Genomic DNA, 13,618 nt, shown 5'->3' with positions numbered 1-13,618 from the left:
TTCTGTTGCTTGAAATTTCGTTTCATGTTTCAACAAGCTCTCTCAGAAAAATAATAAAACATTTCCATTTAGGTTGCTTATTATTCGTTTCCAAAGGATAGCAATTTACCGGGGATATCTAATGGCTTTTACTTTTGTTAGCTTCAAAGTATGCATACCATGTCAGATGCAAATTACAGTCAACACATCTTATAGGCCTAGTGGTAATGTCTTGTACCATTGTTAATAATCAATTTGCTAGCTTGACACTCTTCGTAACAGAAGGGGTGTTCATGGCCCCTGTCTGTGATCACAGAGCAAACGGTAGGCAATAACAGGAATGGCTTGACCACATAATGTGATATCTATTGGTCATCATTCGCCTTATTGGTCAGTCCTTCACAGGGTGGGCTGCACAGATTGATATACACAGTAGGCCTGCTGTGATTGGTCATTGCCGTGTGCAATCTCTTCCATACTACTGGCGAACAACTAATAATGATAAAAGTTAATGAATCACCTGCAGTGAGTGCATGTTTAGAAGCACTCATGCTGCACAGGATGTTGATAGAATAACTAACAACAAGAGTTGCTAATGGATCTCCTAGAAGAACCTTGGCTTTGTTTGTTGAACATGTTCATGTAGTATATCATGGGCGGTCATGGTATTTGAATAATCTTAAAATAAATGTCGGAAGCAATAGTGTGAACTATATGTAAATATAAAACATCAATCAGTCTCAATTATCTGCCAAAACGGTGTTGCATCATTGTGAATTGTACGAGTGATGGGACAGTTACTGCAATCAGCTTCAATCAATGATTGGTCCTTAGACTTTATAAGAAGATGATAACTGTCCGTTAACATAAATTTATGATTGTCAGATACTAGTAAATCATTGATGGTGCACTGAATGGTTGAGTGTCAGGGTCTTAAGAACTGACAATTTCATATTTAGGGGGCATAAGCCTGAGATTTTTGTTAGAAAACAGTATTTTTTCTGTACATCATCGAGACAAATTTATTCTCTGAAATGACGAGCCAAACAATTTTTGTTCATCCAACTGAACCAGGAACGATATTATTTCTTTGTTACAATCTGGGACCAAATTATTATTTTTCAAAAATATATCCCCCACCCCAAAATGTTAAATGGTCAGCCCCTAATGCTATCCGTAATAATTTTTGTAGTAAATGAGGCCCAGACACTGGCAATCATGTGATTGGCAAATGGATCACAGGTGTAGGTAAATTGTTATGGGATAGTCAATAGACAACATATGTATATTGAGCTGTGTGAAGTGCGTTTGTTTCTACAGGTCAGCTGACCACACGAGATAATGTAAATTACTAGGTAAACGGGTGCGGTTGGTTGATTGCCCTCACAGAAGCTTTGATCACAGCAGGCAGCACCCTTGGTTTGATTGGTCAGTGCGCCACATGTAACAGACTTCACTGACCAATGTCCAGGGGCGGAGTCAACACCATGTGATCATGGTTAACACATGACCATTGTGGAAGACTGCAGCTGGGATGGATTACTATAAACTGCTAAACATTTGGGGAACGACCAGCAAGCTGATGTGGTCAGTCAGTGGACAATGACTCAGTGTGTGGGGACATGTGGTTTCTGGGCAGGAAGACATTGAAACTGTAATTAATTGTAGGCAAGAATGTGGTGAGGTGGTGCCTCCATTACACAAGCAGGAGCGGGAATGTCAACTCACTAACCCCTCCCACTTGTCAGAACAAGACCAGTGGCACTGGGGTGTTTGGGCATTGAGGGCCGTAGTAGACTTGCTTCTTCTCTCTAGATATTTGACATGAGGATTTGACTACCAGGCAGTGCAGTTGGATGAAAGTAAGGCTAGTGACATTCTGTGCTGTGCTAACGCAGCTGTGCAGTCACTGCCAGCTTTAAGGAGTATCAAGGCTTTCTACACAGGACAGATCATATTGATCCCTTATATATAGCAATACTCGGTGCTTATAAAGGATATTATGTCAGCTTCTCATTTACAGGTAAGAATGAAATGTTCTGGTTCTTTATCCGACGACTGTTGATTCTGAGAGATCAAGTCTTATTCACTCATCTCTTTTGCTTGTAAGGACTCCGATCTTATCTTCCTGAACAACAAGAGCATATTTTATACATCAGCAATAATGATTCCCATATGTTTCTAATGTTCGTTTTGCTTTGACAAGATAATGTCTGAAAGTAGTTTTCCTTATGAAATGAAAGATTGCTGGACCTGCTGTACAAACAAGGAATTTGAAAGATAATGATGGAGATGCACCGACAGTGATACATTTCCTTCACGAAAAGTCAAGTGAAGCTTTTAAAGGTCTCTTTGTTGCTATGGGATACATCATCGTTAACATAACCTTAATTACTTGCATATTGTGGATATATTGTGTGTTGTATATAAAATGTTATTTTGCTCACACACAAGACGAGTCCGGGGATATATCATGACATTTCCTAGACTCGGCAGCGCCCTGCTTGTACCGAAGGAACCTTTTTACTGCCCTATTGTTACGCTTAGAGAAGTAGTGCGCATGTGTATTTATTTACAGCCACTTACGTTGGAGGGTTTCGTCATACTTGAGGGATCGTATTGTTCCCTCGTAACATATGACAAAGATCAAGAAGAATATCATTGTTATGTATACCCTTTATACCTCAAGAGGGAGATATTCCCTCGTAAACCACGGCACATACCTCAAGCAACAGTCTGTCTAGTAATGTCTCCACCTTGTGTTGTTTCAGGTTTAGGTTTATTTCGTAACCATTCCAATGTAACTGATTACAATTACTTACACAAGGACTAGACAAATAAAGTTCATCAAATCTTGAAGACTTGCTGGGATTTCTGTAAACTTATGTAGTCTTGCAACTTTAATGAATTGTTCATCGTTCATTTTCAAGACTGTATGATATTCGATATACCAGTAGTTTCTGCTAAGCAAGAAATTCATCAATGCTTAATGGGCTTTAATATAATTATTCTTGACATTTATGTTAAATTTATATTGACTGGAAATAATCTTCAACTCTTTTATTGTTTTTGTAACATGATAAGGTACCATGTGTTTCATTGTGTATGAAAAGGTTTCATTAACGAACCCATTAAATTAGAATGCGTGTAATACAATTAGTATCTGTCTTTCAGTTGAGACTCTCTAAGGACTGTTTAATCTCTTTTTGCTGAAGCTTTATGTGGTTGTCATTTACTGTTATGTTCCAAGTTTCAGTTGAATGAGTGACAATGGTGTTATCGTGTTGTAACGAGGTGTACTTACCTTACAACTACTTCTAGTTATTGGAATCTGTCATGACTGAAAGTAGATGTGAAACTGCAGCAGTAAGTAGATAGATATGCTGTCAAAGCTCTAGAAAATATTAGTAACATCTAATAATGATGTCTTGGAAAGTCTTGAACTTTTCATCGTAGATAACTTTAAGTATCGTTTTAAAAAAAAACTCGATGCTAAATTATAATGAATCATATTTGTTTAAAGAATTAATATTTTGAAAACTCTTAAATATTGTCCATTATAGATGAGCTATATACTTGAGCTTGTATACTTGAGAAAAAGATGTTAGGTTAAACTTTGCAAAGTGTTATTCATCTTTGAAACTATTTCAAAGAATATTTAATGAATAGCTGTTTTGTGTTGGGAAAGTTCTGATATTTCCTTATGGAAGTAGTATAACTTTATACATTTTTATCACATTCTGTGTTCCCTGTTTGCCAAGTCTGTTCTCGAGAAGCATGTTTAGCGGGCATGTTGCATATTCCGATAGCTTCCACGTATCTCGTGTGAGTGTGTTGCGGTAAGGACCCTGGAGAGTGGCTAACATTGAGATTAAAATGTTGAATCCATTCATATCCACCAGCTGAAATCTTGTTTAATAGCCACCATGTGGCTTGTGGAATGTTTTATAAGAACACGACATAGAGCCATGATATTTTAATGTAATTTAAATTGCTCGCCAGTTGACAGGAAAGCCCGAAAAAAATACGCTTCAGCCCAGTTCCTGAGAGCAGTGAGTCGGCTTTCTGTATTTCCTCTTGTGAACACTCTCAGGTTTCACTCCATAATTTGGACATTTTTCTGAGACTTTGTACTGGGCAAGGTTATATAAAGTGGGAAATATCGGTAGGCTGGGACTCAGTACTTGGGTGTTGCGCTGTTCGGTGACTAGTCGTGACATACCGCCTTAGATGGGTGAGAAAATATTGTTTCCTTCGGGGATAGATGATTGATGGCGTTAAAAAATATATAGGAGGGTCTGGGTTTCACCTGTGTGAACTCCGTTCTGAGTTTGCTTGAATGATGTTGCTTCAGGAAGGCCAAATTGCCAGAGTTGCTTATCTTCATGTGCAGATTACGTCTGTCTGTTTGCTGAGCGATGACTTCCATGCTGTTGTTGTCGCTGTTGCATGTCCAACAGCCTAGATGAGCCGGAACACTAGCAGAACGCTGACATAACACAGCGGAACACAAGCAAACCCTTGTTCTGATTGTTAGGTGCCATTTTTGTACTATGGAGTTCCGAACAAAGTCAGGTATTAACTGTCTGAGGTTGTTTGTGAGGGGTTGCCTCATAATTACCTTGAAAGATACATGGGTATTTGTTCCTGTCGGAATAAGTAGAAGGGGCATTGTTTGTTATGCAAAAATTTATTGCAACTGAAAACCTACATGGATTACTTTTTTGCTGTTTGAGATGGTTTTTTTTTTCATCACAGCTCTATGGATGGTGTGAACACCTAAAGGAACACGATATGTTTGTCCGATGTGTGATAAGTATACTTGCGTTGTGTCGGCAGTTAGAAAACAAGTTTGACAAATTGCCTTGTTTATTGGTGGTTGCAGCATTGTAGTATTTTCTGGTAGATTTGTTTCTTTTCTGTGTCAAGAAGATGGAGCCGGTATTGATACTGAGAGACAAACCCAATTTTGCTTCTGTTTGTTTTACTCTATTAACTGTAATTGTACCTGCGGTCTCATTGCGTACTTTTTCGTAGACTGAGTGTTTATGTACTTCAGGGGGTCTGTGTTTAGGGATAGGGGTGGTCCTTCCAGGTCATACTCTACTTTGTTTGCAACTAAAGTTTTGTTATGTAGATCAATCTTACAGTTTATGTTATAGGCACACATACAAGACTTACAAATGTTACAAGTTACAACTTCAAGAACCAGACTGAAAATTGCCCCTTGATAGAACAACATAGTACACCTTTCGCATAAAAATATTCAGGGTAGAACATTTTTAACGCAGTAGTACTTGTGGATGAGTGAAATTGATTTTAAAGCCAATTATCCACATGATAAAATCAACTGCTTTGTGAAGTCTTCTTGTTAAAGCGTGGTAGTTGCTAGTTCTAATCTAATTTTAATCTGAATTCACTATTATTGTAGGAAACGAGAAAATGCTGATGTTCAAGATTTTTTGTTGTTGTTATGTTTTAATGAATGTGAGGGGCCTGACCGAAGTTTCTTGATGTCGAATGCTTGTGATCATCTCAAATGTTATTACATTTATATTTGTTTTTCGTTTATTTCCTTATTTTGATTATATAGTTTTTCCTTCGTTGTGACTTGACAATTTGATCGAAGCTATCTTAAGCTGTGAAATGTTAGACATCAACTGTAAATTCAATAACAGGCTAAATCAAATGTGCATTCATAAAATTTCAGTTCCTTTTATTTCATTTTGACGTTTTAAATGTCAGTTAAATTTTGTCTAAAATCAATTCACAAATTTGAATAAAGCATCTGCCCCAAAGAAATAAAATCTTCACTGAGAATGCCCTAACTGAATTTAACCCAAATTGGCTGTCAAGCATTCACATTAACCCCATCAGTGCCAATCAGAACCGCCATGTACACAGTAAGGAAGGTATATGTATAACAGAATGCTGACATGGCATGTATTAGGTTAAATGTGTCACTAGAGTTTAGGCTTGTTTATCTATTCATTCAGTTGAGTAATCAGATTACAGGATTAAGTCCACGGTATCTAATCTCCCTGAGTGAATACAACTACAAATGGACATTGGTCAACCTGTGCTGTGGTCAATTAGTATCCATGCTGGCATGGCATGCCGACCAGTATGGCAAGGAAACCAGGAAATTGAAGGAATTACGGTTTAAAAGCTTCATCCCAGTGGTAGTAATTTGTCCGGAACTTTTACCACCTGATCAACATGGGTAAATACTTAGGTTTCATTAATGAGCTATTCAGCACTGTATTTGGTTACTGTTGCTTTTACTAATGCCTAGGATATAATCCAAGGGGGGTGGGAGCTTATAAGGAAAGAAGTCCCTAGGGGGTATGTATGTTAGGAGGGAAGTAGCAGTGAGGGACCCGACTCAAGGGGTTTATGTGACCTTAGGGGGTATTTAGGAAGTCTTTGAAGGGGGGATTAATAACTGACCTGTGGTCAGATGTTAGAGTAGCAGGGCTGACCAGTTTTGGGGGCAGTCATGTGTTGGAAGGAGGTGGAGAAGGTTACACCTGAGACAGGTTAATTGGACAGGTGTGAGCTAATTACAGGTGAGAGTGTCACAGTCTTTAATTAGTGGCTGTGGTAATTGGTCTGAATTGCAAATGGTTCCAGGCAGAAGTAATTGTGTAATTCCAGGTGATTTGTTTCATTGTTGAGACAAATAACAGACTTGTAAATTGAATGTGTACACAGTTTGATGCCATTATTGTGTGGGAAATGTTCCTACTCTTCACTCCAAGCTGTGGTACTGTCAGGGAAATACACAAGTATTGTAACGCAATATCTGTTTTAGCAATTTAGTTGACGTTTCTGCAGTTCAGCATTTTTCAGTTTGAATAGTTTCAGGGTGTTTCCTGTCAGAGAAGATTGAAATTAATTAGAAATTGTTTAAGCACTGAGTGTTATAATATTTACCCGCTGACTAATCAAGCTTGTGTGTGCGGGTTGTGGATACTGTATCCTGCGGTACTTGTCCACTCGAGTAGTAGGTGATAATTGGTCACATGTTGCGGAAGAGTTGGCCATCTTGTTGCAGCCAACATGTCTGCCCTCAGTGTACCGGAGTCTTCTTTCCACCAGTCAACCAACAGCTAGCTTCACCTAGTGACTACCATTTCTCACACTGCTCCCAATGTTATTGCCATGTTCGTTAAGACTTTGAGTTAACCTAATTGTGCACTGGGAAACCTCAATCAGTTGGGGATGTTTTTTATGTAGTGAAATATGATAGCTTTCTGAAGAGATGTCATCTTTCATTTGTCATGGTGTAAACTTTTAATCTTTATTGAAATCTGTTCCCATTTCATAAAAGGAATTTCGCCTCGAAATGTTTTCATTTGCACATTCAATAAGTTTTGTTATTGTCTCTTGTGTACATAAAAGGTTTGTGTGGAAAGTGATTGAAATATTTTTACTGATTTGGTGAAGTGGTTTTTGTGCAAAGACAAGGCAATCCTAATTACAGTGAAAGTTTTTGGTAGCCTTGGCAACCAAATTCTGATATTATCTCTTAAACCAGGTAATTAGAAAGAATTTTTTCAAATGATGCTTCTGAGATTTCTATCAATCAAATGGAGATTCGCGCAGTTGTGAGTGATGGAAATGCGTGCATCTTATGAAGATCTAGAGATGGTTGTACACATGTGATAGTTTACTCGGTTTAGATACGAGATGTATGTTTTTGTAAGTGTGCCTTGCTGGATTTGAAGTGTGTTGTGTTGAGTCTGGCACCACAGAGGCTTGACATGAGATTCACGACAAGTGCTTTTCGCGCAAATACACAAAAATACTCATCAAAATGTGTTTTATATAACTTGCTCATGTAGAACGCAGAAAGTAAATTCCGTTTGAAGTGCTTCAAAGGGAGGCAAATTCGAAGTGGCCTTGCTGGGAAAATGATGGCAATAATTGCCACCAAAACTATGTTAAGTGGCAACCACTTGGATCACACAAATGGTAAAACTGCCTTCTTTCTGTTTTCAGATGATGTGACATGCTTGCTGTTGCTACTTTGAAATAAGTTTAAAGTGTGAGGAAACAGAAAAGGCGAGAGAGGACACCCAACATGGAGAATTAATGGTGCAACGTCTTAATCCAGAACACGTGCGCAGAGGATGAGAAAGAAGCAAGATGTCAACTAAGATGGGTGTTAAGATTGCCGCTATGTCCCTAGTTTTGGGGCTATGCGGCCATCTTGTTTGTGGGATGTATCTGGGCCGCCATCTAACACACATGGCTATAGACAATGAGACAGGTATTGTTTACGTGGGTGGGGTCAATCGTATTTATCAGTTGGACTCTGAGTTGACTTTGATGGTGGAAGCTGAGACAGGTCCGCGGAATGACAGTCCCAACTGTGCCCCCCCTCCTGATTCTTGCTCGTATGAAAAACACGAAACTTCCAACTACAACAAAATATTGCTGATTGATCGGAACAGGAATAAGCTAGTCACTTGCGGTAGCGTGTACCAAGGGGCGTGCGAAACTAGGAATTTAATCAATGTATCAAAAGTTAAGGAATTTTATGATGGCGACCAGGTCACTGATTATGCTGTAGGAGCAAACGAACCCAATGCGTCGACAGTTGCCTTTGTCGCCCCAGGACCACCTCCAACCAATCACGATGTTCTCTACGTTGGTACAACCTTTACCGGAAGAACGCGGGAAGATCGTATATACAGAGATGAAGTGCCTGCCATAAGCAGTCGTAGTTTAAGAAAGGACAAATTCTCGTTAGCTGCAGTTACTAATGCATTACAAGGTCGTTCGTCTTCAATTTACCTGAAAAGAGAAATTAGTCCTGTGTATCGAATCAAATATGTCTCCGGCTTCAGTTCAGGGAACTTTAGTTATTTTCTAACTGTTCAGCGCGATTCACTTGACGATAACAGGATGACCAAAAATGTATCCAAAATTATTCAGCTGTGTCAGAAAGATCCCAATTTCTTCTCCTATGCTGATGTGCCATTAAAATGTGAACATAATGGCATGGATTACAATGAGATTCACACCTCCACTGTGATAAAACCTGCATCTGAACTACGCGATTCTCTCTACTTGGGCGAAGACGACGAGATTCTCATCGGACTTTTCTCCCGCTACAATGAAGACATGGACAGAACCGACGCCGCGATCTGTGTGTATCCTATGAAGGATGTGCGTGCTAAAATTCTGGAAAATATAAAATTGTGTCACCAAGGCAACACGTCAGTGAGTGGGGGTGGATACCTAAGAGTCGGTCCCCGTGGCAACTGCAACCAACAGGTAAGAAAAGCATCTTTTCATTTCACCCATGGCCAGACTACACTGTTATCAAGCACAAACATTTAACATGGGACTTTCAGTCTAACTTTACAAGTTAAACAAATATCATCTGAGCATAGATTTTCGGACATCATACATGTTCTGATGGCCATGTTTATTGTGATTACTCCATATCCAGCCAAAGGAGAGATTGTTTTGTTTACCTCAGTTACTCATAATAATTCATTTCAATTACATCACATCAGTTGACAATTTTGTCTTCAAGGTTGTGAAAAAAATCAATGGTTTCCTATTAAAACTTGTTTCATAAACAGCTTTTTATGAATTTAGTGTAACTATGTGTAGGTCAAAAGGTAAACGTCTGTCATATCGCAAGTCTACAATGTTTGGCAAGTCTAGATTACTGCAGTAAATGAAGAGTGCCTGGGCTCCTTTTTATTATATTTTTATTAAAATAAGTTAACTGTTTTTTCTGTAAGATATGTTAGTCTATGAAACTGTGTGCTCAGTCTTCACAACAAAACATATCCCCAAAAATATTCATGATCCCTAACATATTTTGTTAAGTATATGAATTACCCAAAGGCAAAATAAACCCTTGAAAGTAGAAAGATGGAGCATTAATGCACAATTATATATTACACAGACATTAACTTTAGTGCTGAATTAAAAGTCGCAGAAGGAGAATCATTAAATTCGTTTGATTTCTTTTTGCCATTTATGACTCCATTATGGAGGCAACAGGGAAGTGATAGAAACAAGACAGCAGGAATTGTACAGTAATGAAAGAGTTGCACAGGTAACAGCTGGTTCCAGGAACATGGTACCGTGATACAGTACTGGGTGTTATTGCTGATGTAAAAGAGCAAGATGATCAAGGCAAATCAAGAGGGATAGTGATATTACTGTGTGACGAGGAAATGTCCATATGAAATAGTCTGAATCAATACTTGTAATGGAGTGGCGAGTGAGTGCTGCTTGTTGGTCCTGCACCAGGTGGGGTAAATTGGATATGCTTCATCACCTGGGTACTGTCTGAAGGATGCGGGGATACATATTTCACCGGGAAAATATTCCTTATGAATTGAATTTTAGAAAATATTTTTTTTATATTATTATTATGTTTTGATATCAGGGTTTTACTGAAAGCAAATTATTCCATCCTATTTGCATTAAAATTAAGATTGGATTCAAGTAATATCCACTGTGAGGTCCATCGGAAATAAAAGAGTATTTGTGTTGGAATGATTGAAATTATTCATGTATGTAATATTTTTCTGATCAGAAATACCATCAATTTTCGGCACTAAGTTTCAATTCATGTAATATGACATCATCGCTATTTAATAACCAGTCTGGATTATCATCTGAAAGAGATTCGATTGGACATAAAAGGCAAAATAGTGGTGAAAAAAATTGTATTAAGAGATCACTGAAAAAATGAGTGTGTTCGCGAGAATGTTATACATGTCTTGCACTACCGTAGTTCCCCATCTATAATAAACATAAGACATCCTACATACTCAGTATTTTATTTGCTGTTTGTACAGTAGTCACTCAATTATTAATTATTGATTATTAATTACCGTGACCCTCAAAAGTTATTAGGAGAGCCTTCATAAATAGACCAAAGTAAATCCCTGCCTCAGATATTTCAGGAATATTACTGGATGTTTTACCCTTTTGTATTAATCATTGAATTAATTGCTGGAATTATTCCTTTATGATCTCATCTTATTCTTGTATTATTAATGAAATATTTCTTTGATATAAATCATCGTCATGTCTAATTACTGCTGCCAGTGGCGTCAGAACAATGCATGGATCAGTTTCATGGGCAGTGGGTGGCGTCGTGGTTAAAGTGCCGTATTGTGATGCCTATGACCTGAGTTCAGTTCTCCACGTGGGTGCTGTGTGTGCAGTCTGTTCTTAGTGTCTCCTGTGGTTTTATCGCTGGAATAGTGCTACAATCAATAAAACAATACATACTCACTCATCTGTGATAGCACCTGAACAATTAGGTAACTGCATGGGTGCTTGGTAGTTAATATCGTGTCTTGACAATAATGGACGCTAACTTCGTCCATTGCCTTTATGACACTATGAAGCATTCATTAAGTGATGATTTGTGGGACACACATGTCATGTGCTGTTTCTGAAGCTGCTGAGCAGTATAGTCATCTCTTAGTATTACCTCTAGAAGAGGACCCATGAAGATCCAGGGTAGAATAGGTCTTCAGCAACCAATGCTTGCCGTAAGAGGAGACTATGCTTGTTGTAAGAGGCAACTAACGGGATTGGGTGGTCAGGCTCGCTGACTTGGTTGATGCATGTCATAGTACCCCAATTGCGTAGATCGATGCCCATGATGTCAATCACTGGATTGTCTGGTCCAGACTCGATTATTTACAGACCGCCATCATATAGCTGGAACATTGCTGAGTTAAACAACACACAAAACCCAAACCTCCAAAAGAGCATGGGTGGTCTGTCATCTAAGGTGCCACAAATTACATTGCAGAGTTGTGACTCTCAGGAGTACCAGGTTCAGTCATGGGTCCGAAAACTAAGATTCTCCCAGATTATGTTGCTAGGTTTGTTAGCACCATATTGTGATCATAGGTGTCACCAAAGTAGTAAATGTCAAAGGCCTGCATCACTTCTGGTTTTCTCCCAAATCAAGCTGACACGCCCATTTTAATTACTCAAGGACATTCATGCTATCATGATAGGGCCAGGCCAAGACATTTAACCTCTTATGATATGACTGGATATGTTGGCCCTGGATTGTGAAAAATGAATAGTTTTAACACTGTCTTGCCAGGAAATTTTATGAATGGGATGTGTTCTGAAGGGTAGAATCAAACTCAGGCCTCCAGCTTGACGAACATACACACTAACTACTGGCCTACCACCCAGAGTACCAGAGTGAAAACCATTATGAAAAATAATGCATTACAAGTCCACAATGAGATGATGGGTATCGGTAGTTTCATTGCATCAACATGAAGACTTAAAACTAATCTCTTAAACCACAAGAGACATTAGCATACAGATCCAGATAAAGCGTACTGTCAGCAATTCCTGTGAGCGTCCCGCTGATGACAGTGGTGATAACGAGACTGTTTGCAGATAGATCAGTCTACAGTATTGAGTTAGAGTTTGATTCCTGGCTGACTAACAAGCCATTATCCGCAACGTGCCTTGAAGGGGAGATTCACCTACCTCGAATCATTATCCCTGTCCATGGGAGGCCACGGGAGGCCACACGAGGCCAGATCGGAACCTGAAGCACAGTCAGTATGTGCCAAAGCACTTGTGTCTGGGCCAGCCCGACATTTAATCAGGGCGATATCTTCATCAGCCATACTTAATTTGGCGGCTTGTTGATGAACAAGGACTTGAGACAATTTCCTGCTCATTAGACGTAGATATGAAATTGTATATTGGAAATATACTGCAGCAGACAGTATATTGAATCCATTGCGGAGATTTTGTAGAGATGGAATCTGATGTACGTATAATCCCCAGGGGGTCACTTGAGTACAGTGTGTTAAATGTCAGAGGATGTTTAATTCAAGAGCATATAAAAACAGGTATTAACCTATATGAATACCCAGTTCAGTCACAATTTTGGATGTACTGTCTGACATTTCAAAGACATTTATTTACAAATGTGCCAATGCCATGCTCAGCATTTTGACAAGACATTTGGAGCAAGCAGTACAAAGTATCCTTTCGTTGGTATGGGAATTTCCAAAAAGGATAAATATTTCAAATTCTGCCTGCTAAAAGTGTAAATATTTCATGCATGTTTATATTTATTGACAGTTAAGAAATCCTCAAACTTACAACATCCTGTGAAAAAGCAACATCCTTACAGGAATGATCCATAATCCATAGTCAGGGCTTGTCTAGTTTACACTCCAGCCCTTCTCAAAGATCCAGTCATCAATATCAGTCCAGACTGAAGTATTTTAGTCTGGGAAAGATTTCCTTGTTTTGACATGACTTGAATTTACCCATTGTGGTGTTCTTGGCTAAGACCCTGCCAATGTAGTGCAGATTGTACCCCAGCAAAGTACCATCACAGAATATCAATAAAAGCCATCTAACTACAATGCCGCCTAGAAACTCACCACTTCCAATTCTGTTCCCATAGAACTTATCTTATTTCCAACATTGAGCTTAGCTTTCCCGATGCATCATTTTACTCTATGCTGACTTTCTTGTCGTGTTAAAAGGCTAGAAGGATCATGGGCCAGTGGATTAAGTCCTTTTTATTAAGTAGACAGATATTTTCATTTTCAGAGAAATTAGATTTCTCATAGAAATGTCAAACGGAACTGTGAAA

At 38.7% G+C, this 13,618-nt stretch overlaps 1 protein-coding gene across 10 annotated transcripts in view; it reads left to right on the top strand.

The window, feature by feature from the left end:
- LOC139446192 (plexin-B-like) overlaps positions 1-13,618 on the top strand; it is a 222,278-nt gene that overhangs the window by 146,377 nt on the left and 62,283 nt on the right. For 9 of the 10 annotated variants that reach the window (XM_071227500.1, XM_071227509.1, XM_071227499.1 and 6 more), the window contains one exon: positions 7,984-9,264. In XM_071227500.1, the coding sequence (XP_071083601.1) occupies positions 8,131-9,264 (1,134 nt within the window). In that variant the 5' untranslated portion in view covers positions 7,984-8,130. Of the gene's footprint in view, positions 1-1,919; positions 2,003-7,983; positions 9,265-13,618 lie in introns of those variants that run through there. The other variant, XM_071227508.1, reaches the window with a different exon arrangement.

Source organism: Haliotis cracherodii, unplaced genomic scaffold (assembly GCF_022045235.1).
Source record: "Haliotis cracherodii isolate W230 unplaced genomic scaffold, xgHalCrac1.p SCAF_6, whole genome shotgun sequence".
Taxonomy (NCBI): Eukaryota; Metazoa; Mollusca; class Gastropoda; order Lepetellida; family Haliotidae; genus Haliotis; species Haliotis cracherodii.
The sequence above is the reverse complement of the archived record's forward strand: the minus strand, read 5'-3'. Positions and strand labels throughout refer to the sequence as shown.